The sequence below is a fragment of the Lepidothrix coronata genome, unplaced genomic scaffold (assembly GCF_001604755.1).
Source record: "Lepidothrix coronata isolate B3197 unplaced genomic scaffold, Lepidothrix_coronata-1.0 Scaffold272, whole genome shotgun sequence".
NCBI classification, from domain to species: Eukaryota; Metazoa; Chordata; class Aves; order Passeriformes; family Pipridae; genus Lepidothrix; species Lepidothrix coronata.
This window is the reverse complement of record NW_016690452.1, coordinates 284790-300133: the sequence shown is the minus strand read 5'-3', so window position 1 is coordinate 300133 and position 15344 is coordinate 284790. Positions and strand designations below refer to the sequence as shown.

The 15344-nt window shown below is 63.9% G+C and overlaps 2 protein-coding genes across 7 annotated transcripts; both read right to left on the bottom strand.

Moving 5' to 3' along the window:
• Positions 1-398: 398 nt before the first annotated feature.
• Positions 399-8892, bottom strand: MAN2A2 (mannosidase alpha class 2A member 2). 5 transcript variants are annotated; one of them, XM_017836226.1, is made up of 24 exons: positions 8788-8892; positions 8327-8481; positions 7891-8145; positions 7640-7784; positions 7366-7537; positions 6639-6766; positions 6340-6513; positions 5856-6042; positions 5601-5778; positions 5256-5458; positions 4821-5003; positions 4536-4650; positions 4297-4364; positions 3959-4124; positions 3461-3697; positions 3252-3374; positions 3047-3161; positions 2821-2954; positions 2565-2706; positions 2228-2361; positions 1862-1939; positions 1374-1568; positions 1175-1285; positions 399-923 (listed from the first exon to the last, which is right to left on the bottom strand). In XM_017836226.1, exons 2-24 carry the CDS (start codon positions 8456-8458, stop codon positions 729-731), a joined length of 3570 nt encoding a protein of 1189 aa, XP_017691715.1. In that variant the 5' UTR covers positions 8459-8481; positions 8788-8892; the 3' UTR covers positions 399-728. The 5 variants fall into 5 exon arrangements, with proteins under 5 accessions (XP_017691715.1, XP_017691716.1, XP_017691717.1 ...); XM_017836227.1 differs by lacking the exon at positions 8788-8892 and adding an exon at positions 8579-8675; XM_017836228.1 differs by lacking the exon at positions 8788-8892 and having other exon boundaries at positions 399-1018; positions 8327-8458.
• A 465-nt stretch (positions 8893-9357) lies between these two features.
• FES (FES proto-oncogene, tyrosine kinase) lies at positions 9358-15331 on the bottom strand. Of its 2 annotated transcripts, XM_017836175.1 has the most exons (19): positions 15267-15331; positions 14283-14530; positions 14011-14184; positions 13846-13942; positions 13258-13441; positions 12969-13106; positions 12739-12858; positions 12542-12664; positions 12287-12473; positions 12130-12207; positions 11704-11913; positions 11485-11607; positions 11196-11249; positions 10956-11074; positions 10662-10756; positions 10460-10583; positions 10205-10362; positions 9889-10011; positions 9358-9726 (listed from the first exon to the last, which is right to left on the bottom strand). In XM_017836175.1, exons 2-19 carry the CDS (start codon positions 14502-14504, stop codon positions 9584-9586), a joined length of 2472 nt encoding a protein of 823 aa, XP_017691664.1. In that variant the 5' UTR covers positions 14505-14530; positions 15267-15331; the 3' UTR covers positions 9358-9583. The 2 variants fall into 2 exon arrangements, with proteins under 2 accessions (XP_017691664.1, XP_017691665.1); XM_017836176.1 differs by lacking the exon at positions 11485-11607.
• Positions 15332-15344: the final 13 nt, after the last annotated feature.

Here is a 15344-nt window from a genome sequence, read left to right as displayed (position 1 = left end):
TGCACCTCAACTGCTGCAGCCTCAGCAGAGACTGGACTGCCAGGCTCACACTGAAACGGGGCTAAAGGCTCTGGATTTGGGAGAGGCCATTGCCATGCTTCCCCCCCGTCACTGCTGCCAGCACAAGGAGCTGCCTGACTCCTGTCCCCCTGGCTCCTGCTGCCAAGCATGGCTGGGCCTGGCCATGCCACCAGCCTTTCACACCCAGCTCAAGATCTGGGAGCACTGGCAGGGCAGGGACCTCAAAGAGCAGAGGACAGCACAGCTCTGGCAGCCCACCCAGCCCCCCCAGACTGACCCTGGCCCCAAGCCAGACTCCCCACCTTGGGTGCTGCCCTGTCTCCCCATGGCGCACTGTTCCCATTCACCTGCACGGGAGGCACAAACCACACACAGACTGGGCCCTTGGAAACAGCCTCGTGTTTCCTACGAGCTCCAGGTGAGCTCAGTCTCTAGTCCACAGCACCTCTCCAGGCAACTGCCCAACACCACCAATCAGCCCCATGCTGCCCCACTAGGCCAGGGGAGCCCAGCACAGGCCCCTGCCCCAGCCACTGGGTGGCCACACTCCCGGGCAGCCTGTGAACATCAGTGCCCATCCCACCAGCAGCAGCAGAGCCTGGCCTGAGCTGTGCTCAGCCCACCCGGCACCACATTCCGCAGCCTTCGCCCAGCCCCGGCCACAGCAGTTCATTCCAAAATCTATCTGAGAATGTGGGACTAATAAATTAGAAGGCAGCAGCAGCCTCTGCAAGTCCAGCGCCTCCTGCCCCCGCCCACCACAGTGCTGCTGGCCCTGCTCTCCTGCAGTGCTGGTGCTGCTCCCACGCTGCCCAGCCACTCTGCTCCTCTCCCACTCCACACACTACCCCAAGCGGATGCGGAATGTGGCAATTTCCATGGGGTCCAGGTAGATGTTGGTGCTGTTGGAAGCCGTGCCCAGTGGATACATCAGCGTCAGTGAGGTGGGCTGCAGGGAGCCCAGCTCCAGCCCCTGGAACAGGCCTCCCAGGACCAGCTGGGGAGAGAGGAGGGAGAAGAGAGGAGGCCTGGGTGCTGCCTCTGGTGCCTGGGGCAGCACTGTGCCCAGGGCAGCCTGATATGTGGCATGCCAGCCGTGCCGAGGTCCAGCCTGGCTCTGACTCAGTGTGGGTGTGGGGCAGCCTAGCCCTACCTTGCCCTGGCTGGTAGTGCAGTTGAAGCCCAGGTTCTTGGCCTCCAGGCTGCAGTCAAAGCCTTTGCGGTGCAGAATCAGCGCTGCCTCGGTCGAGGGTAGTGAGTCGTCCTGGGGGAAGCCAGGGTGTGAGGCACAACAGTGAGGACAGCAGGGCAAGAGCCCCCCAGAGTCCTGTCACACCCAGGCTGTAGCTCACTTCTGCCTGCAACATCCGCAAGTTAAGGATGTGGAAGTCGCAGGGGAGGGTGGTGGCAAGGGGCACGAAGGAGCGCAGGGCTGGCACGGCTGGCTTCTCCAGCGCCACCGGCATGACCAGGGCCTCGGCATTCAGGTGCATAGAGGTGATGTGGCTCAGCAGGGAGGGGAAACTGATGGGGCGTTCGTCCTGCACCTGCGGAGGAGCACATGGGTCAGCATAGGCCTGGGGAGCCGCAGGGCCAGGCAGAGCCTGGGCAGGGCCCACAGAACGAACCACTGCTCCAGCAGTGCCCCGAGACCAGGCACCTGCAGGCACAGGGCACCCAGAGCTGCCCCCACCCAGGCAGGACTCCCTTCCCCAGCACCCAAACAGGACCCCATCTAGCTGATGCTCAGACTATGGACCTGCTACGGGCCTGGCTAGGCTAGTGGCTAGCAGCTAGTGCACGAGACAGGGAGAGACAGCAGGGCCAGGCCGGCCATTACCTCAGGGCTGCCAGTCCTGGTGCCAGGGAAGCCCAAGGCTTTAAACATGGAGACCAGTTTGGAAAAGAAGCCGGAGCTCTGAATGGGTGACATGGCGCAAGCATAGAGGGCAGCGAGGGGATGGGACAAGAACACTGTGATTACAAGGGCAACGCGGCTCCACAGGGACAGATCCCACTGCACAGGTCCCACCCTCCTCGTGCCCCCTGCTCCAGGCCCATCCCTGCCTAGAGCCAGCACAATGGGACAGGAGGGGAGCAGATGCTGCATCCCATCACACGTGTGGCTTTCTGCAGGTGCCTCCACCCTGCTCCATCCCAAGGCAAGGCTGGGCATTCCCATCCTGTGGCCTCACAGCCCAGGCACCTTGTTGGCAGTGGTGCGGCGCTCCAGGAGGAGCCGGAATCGGTTGCAGGTTCGCTTGTTGTCCTTCAGCCCCTGGCCCAAGCCCCGGTTGTCATCCTGCATGAGGCGCCGGTCCAGGATCACCTCCAGCTGGCCTGTGAAGAGTGGGTCCCCATGCCCCAGGCTTTACCAGGAGCCAGCCACCCCCCATGGCATGGAGCTCCAGAGACAGCAGGACCAGGGCACCCTGTGCCCAGCCTGCAGCACCCTCCTCCCCTACATCCCCTGGGGAGGGGAGCCCCAGCTCTACAGCAGGTCTCCAAGGCATAGGCCTCCAAGACACAGGCCTCCATCTCACCGCTGCGGAGGCTGGAGACTCCCAGGGCCTGGGCTGTGAGCAGCGTCAAGCGGCTCTGCATGTCCTGGATGTAGGCCATGGCAGGCATGGGGTAGAAGTTGGCCTGCAGCGGCAGCTTCCGCTGGTACCTGCGGGGCTGGATCTGTCAAGGGACAGAGGTCAGTGGCCAAAAGTGGCTCCCACAGTGCCCAGCGCTGGGTGTCGGGGAACTGTCCTGCTGTGGGCAGGTGCTGTCCCTCCCTAGGCTGCCACATACCTGGAAACCGTTGAGGTCCGTGAAGAAGGTGTTGTCGCTCTCAATGTCGGTGCTGAAGCGCAGGGCCAGCTCCTTGTTGATGTGGTCACGGATGTCCACCAGGCAGGATACATCCAGGGACAGGCCCTCCACCCCTGTAGGTAGGCAGTGAGGGGCTGGGCCCCACAGGCAGCATTGCCCAGCACCACTGGGCCAGCAACACCCCAGCACCACCTCAGGATCTCACCTGGCACATTGTACAGCCGCACCATGGTCTGAACGTGCTCGTAGTAGCTGGCAACCTCTGAGAAGAGGGGTCCCTCCGTCACCCGCACCACTGGGGGGTTCTTGGGGGTATAGGGCTGGGAGGAAGGAGCGCTGTGCTGAGGCTGCTGCCTGAAGACAGTCCCGCAGGCACAGCTGCCAGCTGGCTAACAGGACAAACCCTATACCTTGGCTTCTCCATCAGGCAGGAAGAGATAGGCCCCACTTTTGTCCTTGGAGGTCCTGGTACCGTAGACGAGGAACTCGCTGCTCACTCTGTGCCCCTGCTCCTCCCCAGCTCCACGTATGCTCTGTGGGTGCGGGCCAGCACAGCCATGAATGCAGAAGGCAGCACGGTGACCCCCTCCCCTCCTCCACTCCAGAGCCCCACATTCACCTGCAGCAGGCCCGAGTGCCCTGAGAAGCAGGCCTGCAGGTGCTGGTTCTCCAGGCAGAAGTCATCGGCAGCAGCCGGGAAGACTTGCAGGGGCACGGCCTCAGGCTTGCGCACAGGCAGGTCCCGACCGTGCAGGTACAGGCGCGTGGAGGACCTCAGCGTGGCATGGCCGTCCAAGGACCTGTGCAGCTGCAGCACACGCAGCCCCAGCGCGGGCAGGCGGGCCAGCACAGACACCTGCAGGCAGTATGGGGACCTGAGCCAGCCCCCCGTGCCTGGGGACGGACTGGGAGTCAGTCAGGCAAAGGCCTCCCCCTCTACTGAGGGGAGACGTGCGTGGGGGCCTGGTGGTTTGACAGCTGTGGGAGCTTGTGTTGTGGGGCAGGGACAGAGCAGGGCTGACAGAGTATCCTGGCAGTATACAGGGATGGGAGGCTGGCATACATGGTATGTGCAGGCTGAGGATGGGGCAGGCAGTGTCACCGGGGCATCCTGTACCTGGTAGACGTCAGGAACCACTTCCGTGGCGGAGCTCCAGGTTGCGCTGAGCTGGAAGGGCAGGGGCTGGCCCTCCTCGGAGAGCACACGCACATGCGGGGAGTCCACCAGCATTGGCACCACACTCAGGCGTTCCTGCTCCAGAGGGTTGAACACCACCAGGAACCTGCAGGGGTCACCAAGGGATGGCATCCCAGCCCCATCACATCCCAGATGCCCAATGCCCCACACTACCCACAGGTTCACTGCATCCACCCATAGCTTCACAGCATCCCAGATACTCCATCACTGCCTCTCCACAGCCCCACAAGTCCCTAAAGCAAGGCATGAGGCCCTACCGGGGTGAGGTGTCCAGTTTGACCACTGTCTTCTCCGGGAGGGAGTCCTGGCTGGGGCGCGTGTCATCCTGGGGAGAGGAGCAGTAAGAGTTGGGGTATGCCCACACCCTGCCAGCTGGGCCCAGAACACAGGCACAGGCTGGGGCCCTTTCCCCAGCCATGCCTGCATAGAATTGTGCTCCTGAGGGCATGGGGACAGCATAACAAGGTCCAGGGAGCCGGGGGCAGGCATTGCTCACCGTGCTGAGGAAGGGCGCAGCGGGGTCATGGTGATATGTGTCCTTGTCCCCCAGCACAAGGTAGTGCGCAGCGTTGATAATGACGCGCTTCAGGTTGGTAAGGGAGTGGAGCAGCCTGGGGCACAGGCAGAGTGAGCCACCCAGGGCCATTCAGCCACCCAACACCCCCCACCTCTCACCAGCAGAGGAGCCCCAAAAGACCCCTACACCCAGCCACACTCACAGCCCTGAGCCCACCAGCCCCTCCCTGACAGGCTCTGAGGGTGCTCCAGCCCCCACACACACCGGACTCCGTAGTCCACAGCTACAGCCTCCTTGGCGGTGCCAGTGATGGCGTCGTGGTGCTGGAAGAGGCCCAGGTTGCGTCGGGCGTTGCTCAGCAGGGCGTAGTCGGAGAGCGGGTACCTGCCGTCAGCACTGGCATGGCGGGCGTGGGCGAGTGCCAGGCTGTACAGGATCTCTGCCCCCCTGCACAGGGACAGGGTCACAGAGGATCTCTGTCCCTGTGCCCCAGTGCTGCGGGGGCTGGCCTGGACGTGCCGGCGGGGGCACACACTCCCCTGGGACTGGGCAAGGGTTTGGCACTGCCTGGGCCACCCCAGCACATTGGTGGCTGGTGCAGACCTGGGGGCTGCTGGAGCTCCCAGATGCTGCCTAATCATCCCTCACCCACACCCTGCACACCCCCCATGCTCCACAGCCCAGTCTGCTGCCCCTCACCGGAGGTGGGCCTCTAGCACCCGGTCCAGGCTCTTGTAGAACGGCCGGGAGGTGTAGTATCCCGTCCAGTAGTGGTCCTCCCGGTCAGCATAGGAGAAGAAATCCCCAGTCAGCACTGGGAACCCAGGCGGCCTCATCCCCGGCACAATGCCCATCTTCTTATACAGGGCATCAAAGTAGTCAGAGAGCGTCCCAAACTGCGCCTGCAGGACAGCACATGTGGCCCTGAGCCAGGGCTCCCACAGTGGGGGCTCCCATCAACTCTCCCAGCACTGCCCACCCTCTGGCTACACTCTGTGGTGGCCTCCTGGTGCCCCCAGCCCCACTGAAGATCCTTGCACGTACCTGGACGTGGAGGTCAGGCCGGGAATTGAGGAAGTCGAAGATGCGCTGGTAGTTGAGGAACTGGGCGTCCCACTCCTGTGGCTTGTCGTATCGGAAGTCATCTCCCAGGGGCACCAGGAGCACCTTGCTGCGGTACAGCTTGGACTTCTTGCGGTACTGGTCCAGCAGCAGCTGGGCTCTGCATGGGGGCCGAGGCATGAGACTGGCCCTGGATAGGCCACCGGGCTGGGAGCCATGTGCCCCTGCCACACTCACCGCTCCGCCACGTTGGCATCGGTGATGGCACGGGGAGGAACCTTCCAGGGGCAGTTGATTCGGCCTCCAGGCAGGCGCTTGAAGTCAAACTGGCAGCAGATCTTGGGGTCTGGCCCACAGGTGTGGGGCACATCGTAGCTGTAGAAGGGCATCATGTGGCAGAAGATGTCAGTGCTGGTGTCTGGATCTGTAGGACCAAGGACAGGTGAGCACCAGCAATGGCTCTCCCTTGCCTGTCCCCGAGCAGGGGGTTCCAAGGACAGCTGTTGGACAGAGCAGAGTTGGAGCCCAGAGGACACAGCAGCCTCCCTCAGCGTGCTGGGCACAGAGGCAGATGGGGAGTCACCCTAGGGCTGTCGCATGGGGCAGAGCCATCGCTTCCTGGCGCTCAGCTCATCTGCACAGTAAAGTGGCTGGTAGCCATTCCCTGCTGCCACTTGCCCTACAGGGCCCCTTCTGCCGTCCCCTCCTGGCAGCCTCTCACCCCACGTCTGTCTCCACATAAACTCCAGGTTCTGGGTGGCAGCAAAGTGCTTCTTGATGGCATAGTGCACACGCTGGATGAGCATGGCCGTCAGGTTGGAGCGCTTCAGCAGGTAAGGCATGGTGGAGCTGTACCCAAAGGGGTCCACGGCCCAGCCCGACCGCGGTGTCACACCTGGAGGCACAGAGACCTGTCAGCCTGTGCTGAGCCAGCATCACCTCCTGTGAGGAGGGTCCTGCCAGGGCCAGGGTGCCAGTCAGCATTGTGCTCCTCCTGCTCAGCACCCACTCTGCTCTCACCAATGTTCTTCTCTAGCCACTGGTGCCCCTCGATCAGCTGGTCAATCATGGCGAAGTAGTGGGAATTGGCCTCGTCGGGCATCACCCAGCCACCTGTCACCATCTCCAGCTGCCCATTGCCCACCAGCCTGTGAGGGGGACACCCGAGATGTGACCAGAGTCCCGCGTGAGCCACATGCCCATGGCAGAGATTCCCTGCCTTTAGCCACCTGGGGCCCACCCACAGCCCCCACAGCCACTGCTGCCATTCCTCACTACCCATGCTGACTTCACAGAGAGACACATCCCTCCACAGCTCAGTGCCAGCCAAGCCCCCTGCCAGAGCGCATTCCCACATAGGACAACACCCTCTGCTATGTCCTCCATCCCTAGCTCTCTCAGGGCAGGAGGCTGACAAGGGGGCCCTGTCCCACTATACAGTCCTGCCCTCCAAGTCTCCCACAACTCCAAGGGTGCCCTGGGCCTTGCACTCAAGTTTCTCAGCCCAATGAGCACAGGCAGAGGCACAGGGTGAGACCTGCCTCCCCCAGCCCTCAGTCCTCACTGCAGAGACCCCGGTGCTGGCAGCACCCAGCTCTCACCCCTCACTGCAGTGGTTCTGACATCTGGTGGCACTGGGAGGCTGCTGGTAGTGCCAGGGCACCCCATGGTGAGCAGTGCAGGGCCCACGGTTGCTGCACTGCAGTCAGGGCAGCCTTCCTGTCCCCAGGGCTCTTTCCTGCCCTACCTGCGCACTGCAGCCCGCTTCTGGGCACTGATGTTGTCCCACCACTTGGAAAAGAAGGAGATCTCGGACCAGATGAAGCGCCGGCGCGGGTCCTCCTGCATCTTCAGCACCATGCTGTTGAGGATGTGCTGCGTTTGGTCATAGTAGTACTTGTCGAAGGTCTTGATCCAGCCTAGCAGCACAGCTGGGGGTCACTGTGGGGGCCCAGCCCTTCCCTGCCAGCACTATGCGGCAGCAGGGGCTGGGCCAGCCCTTCCCCTCCTCTGCTGCTCACCTGGGTCATTGTGGGAGTGCGGCACCACAAACACCTGCAGAGGTTCCATGTCCCACTCGTTGGGCTCATAGGTGATGTCGAAGCCCTGCTTCCAGACACCGCCATCCTGGTTGTCAAAGGGCAGCAGAGAGTACACGGCCAGCATCTGTGGGTGGGAGGCAGGGCTGAAAGATCCCCAAAAAAGTAGAGCCAGGACCCCACAGATGCCCAGGTATGGCCCCCTTGTGCTAGCAGAGCCACCAGCCCCTCACCTGCAGGTCTGGGCTCTGTCCCTTGCCCCCCAGGGCGAACTGGCAGTCCTGTGGGGACACGGAGAGGAAACTTGGGCGACTCTCAGGGGGCAGCACCCAGGAGCCATTTGGGGGGTGATGGGGCAATGCGGGCTGCCCCTCTGCGTGGGCCGTCAGCTCCAGCACCGAGTCCTTGATGTGGCTGATGATCTCATGGTTCTCCTCCAGCAGCTGCTCCAGCTGCTCGATGCGGTTCTGTAGCACTGAGATCTGGCTCTGGGGGGACAGAGGCCACGGTGAGAGCCAGGAGGTCATCCAGAGCTATGGGGAGCCAGCCTTGGCCCTGGCAGCCGAATGGTGGGAGGCCAGGGCTGGCTCCCCATGAATTTCCCTGGCTGAATGTCCCTGTTTGTCATCCCATGGCCCCTCTCACCCACCCCAACCCCCTCAAACTCACCCTGGGGAAGTTGCCCCCACTCTGGTGTCGTGCAGGGTCGTGCTGTACCCGGTCCAGCATCAAGTAGAGGGAGAAGACGGCCACGCAGAAGATGGCAGCTCCACACACTGTCACCTGCTTCTTCAGCTTCATCACGAAGGGGTGGAGGGACTCACCTGCGCCGGGATACGGGGAGGGGGGCACACGTCGGACAGCGCAACCCCCCACCGCGGCCTCCCGCCTCCTTCTCCAAGCGCCCTCCCCGCGTCCTACTTGGCTTAATCCGGTGCTGAGTATTTATAGCTGCGGATGGGGCTGGGGAAGGGGCCAGGGCCGGGACAGGCCGCGCGGCCCCGCCGAGCCGGGCAGCGCCCGGGGCCGCCGCGCTGCAGCCCCGCGGGGCCGGGCCGGGCCGGGCCGGGGAGGGACCGGGGAAGGCCAGGCCGGCGCCGGCGGGGACACCGCGGGCGCTCCGCTCTTACCCCGGGCGGCTCCGCGGCCCGACCCCGCTCCTCACATCGCCCGCCCGGGCCCGCCGGGATGGGCCAGGCCAGGCCAGGCCCCGCCCGCCGCTCCGCCCCCGAGCGCGGCCCCGGGGGAGGCGGTACCGGCGCGGGCGGGCCGGGCCGGGCACCCCGCGGAGCGCCGGGGTCGGCCCGGCCGGGACCCACCCACAAGCTGGCCGCCCTCCCAGCCGCGGGGCCGAGCTGAGATGCCGCTGCCTCATCCCTGTACCCTGTCCGAGTGCCCTGTCCCATTCCACCACCCCACTGTGCCCTGTCCCAGTGACCCGTCCCAGTACTCCCCCATCCCAGTGCCCTGTCCAAGTGCACCCTGTCCTGGTGCCCCACCCTGGTACTTCATTCTGGTGCTCTATCTCGGTGCACTCTGTCCCGGTGTGCCCTGTCCTGGTATCCCGTCCTGGTGCATCATTACGGTGCTCCATCCCAGTGTCTCATCTCTCAGTGCCCCATCCCAGTGCAGTACAGACCCACATCCCCTCACAGACTCCAGACACGCAGCTGCAGAGCTCCTGTGTTTATTGAGCAGGATGAAGCCGGGCAGGAGCTGCGTGTGCTGTGACCTCCACCCAGGGCACGCGGGAGCCTCTGGAAAAGGAAAGGGGCACAGGCACCCACAGCTGCACCACAGCACATGCTGTCCAGGCAGGGTTCTGCTGTGCCCCCAGGCACTGCCATGGGATGGATCCAGGGGCTCTGTCACTGCCCAAGGGAGGGACACTGCTGCGGGATTGATCCAGGGCCCCTGGTGCCCCCATCAACGGTGCCTCTTGCGGATGGCAATGAGGTCCTGGTGGATGGTGCTGAAGCTGGGCCGCTTGTGGGGGTCATACTCCCAGCAGCGCTGCATCAGCTGGTACACCTCCTCAGGGCACTGCTCAGGGCGGTCCAGCCGCACACCTGAGGTAACAGGGATGGGAACATGGCAGCCTGGACCACTAGTCCCTCACCCCCCACAGCCCCATCTAGCCCTCCCATGGGCACAGCTCTACAGTGGATCTGCTGTGCTGGACCCACAGCTCACAGTGGCCCTTGGGAGCCAGCCTTGGCTGTGTCCCCTACCCTGCTCCACTGCCTCCCGTGTCTGCTGGTTGCTGAGGTTGGCATAGGGGATGGCGCCCAGGCTGAAGGCTTCCCACAACAGGATCCCAAAGCTCCAGACATCGCTCTCCGAGCTGTATCGGCCTGGGGACATGGAGCAGGATGAATGGTGGCAGCTGTCACCACTGACTGGTTGTGCCTTCACTCCTGAGGGCTGGGGTACTTTGGATCTCTGCCTCCCTCCTCAGGATCAGGTGCGTGGGAGTGGGACAGTGCTGGACTCCTGGCTCCCAGCTGAGCTGTGGGGTGCCAGGCTGTGCCCAGCACCATCCCATACCATAATTGAGTGCTTCAGGGGCCGTCCACTTGACAGGGATCTGCTTCATCCCCCCTGTGGAGGCATAGATGCCATCCTCCTCCTCCCGTGACATCCCAAAATCACTGATCTTCAGGGTGTTCCTCTCCGTCACCAGGCAGTTGCGAGCAGCCAGGTCCCTGTGGCGGCCCCGAGCCATCAGCCGTGCACCCGGCTGTTCCCGGGGCTCCAGGACAGTGAGGGTTCCAGGGCTCTCCCTGCCTTGCCAGGGCCCACCTGTGGATGCAGTGCTTGCTCTCCAGGTACTCCATGCCAGCAGCAGCATTCTCTGTCATCCTGACCAGCTCCTTCACCCGGAGGTGGGGCCCTTCGCTGCGCAGGAAGCTCAGGAAGTCCCCCCCTGCACCCGGATTATGGAGCTGGTGGGTGCCTGGGCACACCCATTTGTGCTGGGGGGCTGTGGGTCAGAGCCACTCACCCTGCACCAGCTCCATGACAATGTAAATGGGCTGTTTCTGTGTGCAGACACCAATGAGCCGCACGATGTTCGGGTGCCTGTACTGCTTGAGGATCCTGCGGGGACAAGGATGAGCACCACAATTGTGTGGGAGCCCAGCTGCCTCAGGCACAGGCCACCCAGTACCAACTCCAGGGTGCTCTACCGAGCTGGCTGAGGGACACAGCCCTCAGCACATTCCCCGCTGCAGGCCCAGCGGGGTTAAATAGCCCCAGGGGTGGATAGACAGGCAGAGACAAGCACACTGGCCCAGACCTGGCTTCCTGAAGGAACTTGGCCTTGAGCTCAGGCGGGAGGTTTTCCCGGCAGGATTTCACAGCCACAGCGGTGTTGTCAGCACGCAGGCGGCCACTGAACACCTCCCCAAAGTTACCCTGCCGAGACACAGGTACACCGGCTCAGCTCACCATGTGGCCCAAGGAAAACCCTGTTCTTCTGTAGACCCCTGTGGGGACAGCTGGGCCCTCCCCTACACCCCACAGCACCTTGACTCACCCGGCCAATGCGCTCCCCCAGCAACACATCTTCGTGGTTGAGCACCCATTTGTCCTGCAGCAAGCAACACTGGTGACCTGTCCCCCAACCCACATCTCCCTGCAGCCCCCTCTCAGACAGCCCCAGAGGGGATCCCCAGACCTCAGGGTCTGTCCCCCCAGGCCTTAGTCCCCCCATCTAGCTGGAGAAGCATGCCTGGGGCTCCCAGCCAAGCCCTGGGAAGACGAAGGGGTCGGGCAGGGCTGCCCCTGCTCAGGGGGCCAGTCCCCCTTCCTGCTGCCTGTGTCACCTTGGGTACAGCCCTGGCCAGGACGATGCCACTCTTGCGGGTGATGGGCTGCTGGCTCTGCAGGAGGTGTTGGATGAGCAGCGGGATGGTGGGGAAACTGTCCCCCTCCAGTCGGAACATGTTCTGCAGGAAGGGCAGCTGAGGGGTTGTGCCCAGCAGGGACCCCTGCCTGCTCATGTGGGGTTGCCCTGGCCTTCCCCCCTGCCCATGATCACTCACATCGGCAGCCTGGATGATGAAATGCCGGGGCTGCCCGTCCCACAGCACGCTGAGCACATACTCCTGCTTGCCCTGGCTCTCCCGCACCAGGAAGTCCCCACTGCAGATCAGCAGCTCCTGCACCTCCGAGCGTGGGATGGCCCCATGATACCAGACCTGCTGGCACAGCGGCTTCTGCACCTCCGGGATCAGGGGCATGGGGGGGGGCAGCTGGAAAGAAACAGGGTGAGCCCAGCCATGTCCATCCCTGAGTCGTGCCAGAGGTTGGCAGCAGTGGTGCCCGGAAGCTGTGCCCAGGGTAGAGCTGGACGAGAGTCTGGAAGGGCTGGAACAGGGAGGGGAGGGGGCTGTGAGGCCAGAGGGGAGGGGGGGCAGAAGGGCCAGCTGGGTGGAGAGCAGGGTGACTGGAGGTGCCCAGGGACTCACCGAGTACTTGGGGCTGAAGATACCCGTGATGTGGTTCTTGAGGGTCTCTAGAGCACTGGCCCCACTTCGCTCCTGCTCCTGGGGGAGGTACAAGCTGTGCGCCAGCTGGGGAGGGCCCCATCCCTGCCACTCCCAGGGCATGGGAGGCAGGACTCACCGTGGAGGAGACAGACTGCCGGTCCTCTGGCACAGGCAGGGCGGGCAGGGGCTCCCTGGCCCCCAGCTCTGCCAGCTTCCCTGCCAGCATGTCCCGCTGTGCCTGCAGCTTGGCCTGGGTGCAGAGGCAGCCCTCGAGCTGCTGCTGCGCCTCAAGCAGCCCCTGCCGCCTGCTCAGCAAGTGCACCCTGGGGAGGGGACAGGGTGGTCAGCACCCGCCGCCCTGGCCCCTTGCTCCCCCTCCACTGCACCTCACCGCTTCCCAGGGCTCCAGCCCTGCTCCTCTTCATGGATCTCTGCCTTCAGCTCCCACACCTGCTGTTCCTTGCTGCTTACAGCCTCCGTGGCAGCCGCCAGCTCCTCCTCGACCGACGTCAGGCTGCAAGAGACACATGCCGGTATGCTGAGCCCCTGCTCCTAACCTGTCCCTTGCCTGTGGCCAGCCCCACTCACCAGTGCTGGACACTCTCAAGGGTCAGCTCATTCAGCTGCAGTTCCCCTGGTGCCAGGCTCTCTGTCTCCTCCAGCAGGCTCTCATCAAAGGACACAGTTGGTGGCACCTCGGAGTCATACCTGTGGACACCCAGTATGGCTCTGCCTCCATCTGCTCTGTGCTGGCTGCCAGCAACTGTGGGTGGCAGGGCCGTGCCCGGCAGAGAGGCTGCGGCTGCACAGGGCCGTACTGGTGGCTCTGGATGAAGCCGCTGTACTCAGTGGCAGGGTTGATGGCCTCGATGGCACCGGCAATCTCATGGTGAATGGCAAGAACGTCCTCCTGTACCAGGCTGCTGATGCTGCAGTACTCCCCAAGGATCTCCTTTCTGCAAGAGCACTGCTGGTTCTGGGGGACCATGGGGGTGCCCAGGGGTTGGCAGTGGGGTGAAGGGCTGGCAGGGGGGTGCGAGATGGGGAGTGGGGCATGGGATGGGCAGTGGGGAATAGGACAAGCAGCAGGGGGGACAGGAATCTTACAGGATGAGGACCATCTCCTGCTGCAGGTTGTAGAGGGACTGGTGCAGGCTGGGCAGCACCCGCTGGTAGTAGTGCTGGTGGTGCAGCGCAGCTGCCTGCACGGCCAGCACATATTGGTTGTGCAGGGCATAGAGCTTCCAGAGGCTGCGGACATACTTCTCCTTTGCTTTGTCCCGCTCTTTGTCTGTGGGGAGAGGCCGTGGAAAACACCAACCACCAGCACACCACCAGTCCCAGCATTGCAGCACATCAGTGAGGGGCAAGAACACCTGGCAGGGCTGGGGCAGGGGCCAGGGGGTGTCGAGCTGGGAGAGGGTCCCAGAGCAGGCAGGGCAACCAAGGCTGGGGCAGTTACACTGACACAGGGATGCTCCTGACTCACAGCATGGTTTCCCAAAGCCTCTGGACTTTTGCCTATCTCCTTGGGGGCCAGGCTGGGCTCTCCCCACGCTGCCCACCCCAAGAGTCCCCACCCGCTCCAGGCTGGGCCATGATTCCCACAGGGTGCAGGATGCTCCAGCCATACTTGGCCCACAAGGGGAGCTGGGAGGGGATGCAGTGGGATGGAGCTGAGGGCCAGGCTGGCACCTTTGCTGGCCTCCTGGTACTTGCGTTTGGCCTGGGCGCTGTCACGTGCCAGGCTGCGGTACTGCGCCTTCAGCTTCTCCATCTCCTGCTGTGTCGTCTGGGGAGGGACACGGTCAGGGAGCGGGGCCAGGCCACAGCCTCACTCCCCCGCTGGCCCCCACATACCCGGGTGTACTCCTGGCTGACCACCTGCCACTGCTCACTGAAGGCCTTGCGCAGCTGCTGCTTGTCGCGGATGAGCAGGCTCAGCTTGGCCAGCGGCCCTGCCACCAGCTCCTCTGCGTGCTGCCGCAGGATCTGGCTCAGCGTCTCTGTCCGGCTCGCCAGCACCCACCAGGTCTGTGGGATGCCAGCGCATCAGGAAAAGTGTGGGGACAGCACCCTCCAGCACCACACCAGGCTCTGCAAAGCATACTCCTGCTCCAGGGCATCCCTACCTTCTCCATCTGGCCACCATGGTCACCACGGAGCTGCCCAGTGCCCTCCTGCTTCTCCAGCTGGGAGAACATGTGGTGCAGCATCCCTGCGTACTCCCGGTCGCTCTTGGCACGCTGCGACATCCACTTCTTCATCAGCTCCAGGAGACGCAGCTCCCCGTCCTGCAGCCGCAGCAGTGCGCTGTGCCCCTGCGGGCACCACAGCTCCGGCCCGAAACCCATGGCACCACCGTCTGGGTGGGGGGAGGCTGTGGGGTGCCAGGCCAGGCTGAGTCATGGCTGCTGCCCCGCACTGCCTGCACCAGTGGCCAGGCCCTTTGTATCTCACACCCTCCCTCCTCGTTGCCTAGCCCGAGTGGCAGGGCAGACCCTCCATGCCTCCTACAATCAGCCTTGCAAAGTGCATTCAAAGCAGTGGGGTGAGCGCTCCAAGCCCTGTGGGAGCTGGAGCCTGCAGGGACAGTGCCAGGGAGGAGGAAGTGTGGGGTGAGACACAGCAGTGTCACCTCTGCTGCGTGTGGGGCTGCTCCCGAGGGCAGCACAGCTGTGCCCCCCACCCCAGCTGGGCACCAGTCCCTGTGCCTGTGCTGCCTGTTGGCACTGCCACCCCTGTGCCTGCAGTGTGGAAGCTCCCAGGGACCAGGACACAACCGGGAAGCTGGTGAGAGCAGGACAGGGTGCTGAGCCCCAAAGGAAAGTGCTGAGCCTGGCCATGCCTCAGCAGCCGGGACTCCAGCATGGCCATTGGGAGCCAATTTGGGAAGCTGGGAGCCAAACCAGTCCCAGCAGTGGTCCTAGGGTGCTCTGCCCCTTGGCAAGAGCACAGCAGGAGCAGGAGAATGCTGGGGCACCTCCCTGTGCAGGGCAGGATGTCCCCTGGCACAGCCCTTGACCCTGCCGAGAGCCAGGGCCTAGAACCCCCCCTGCCCTACAAAGGTATCCCCTGTCCCTGCCAGCACCCTGCTGGGGCACAGGCCCTCCAACCTGCGTCTGCTGTGAGGTCCCCGCCGTGGGGCTGCTGCTGGCGTCCTGCTGGAACCGGGGCTGGTGTGGTCTTGACCC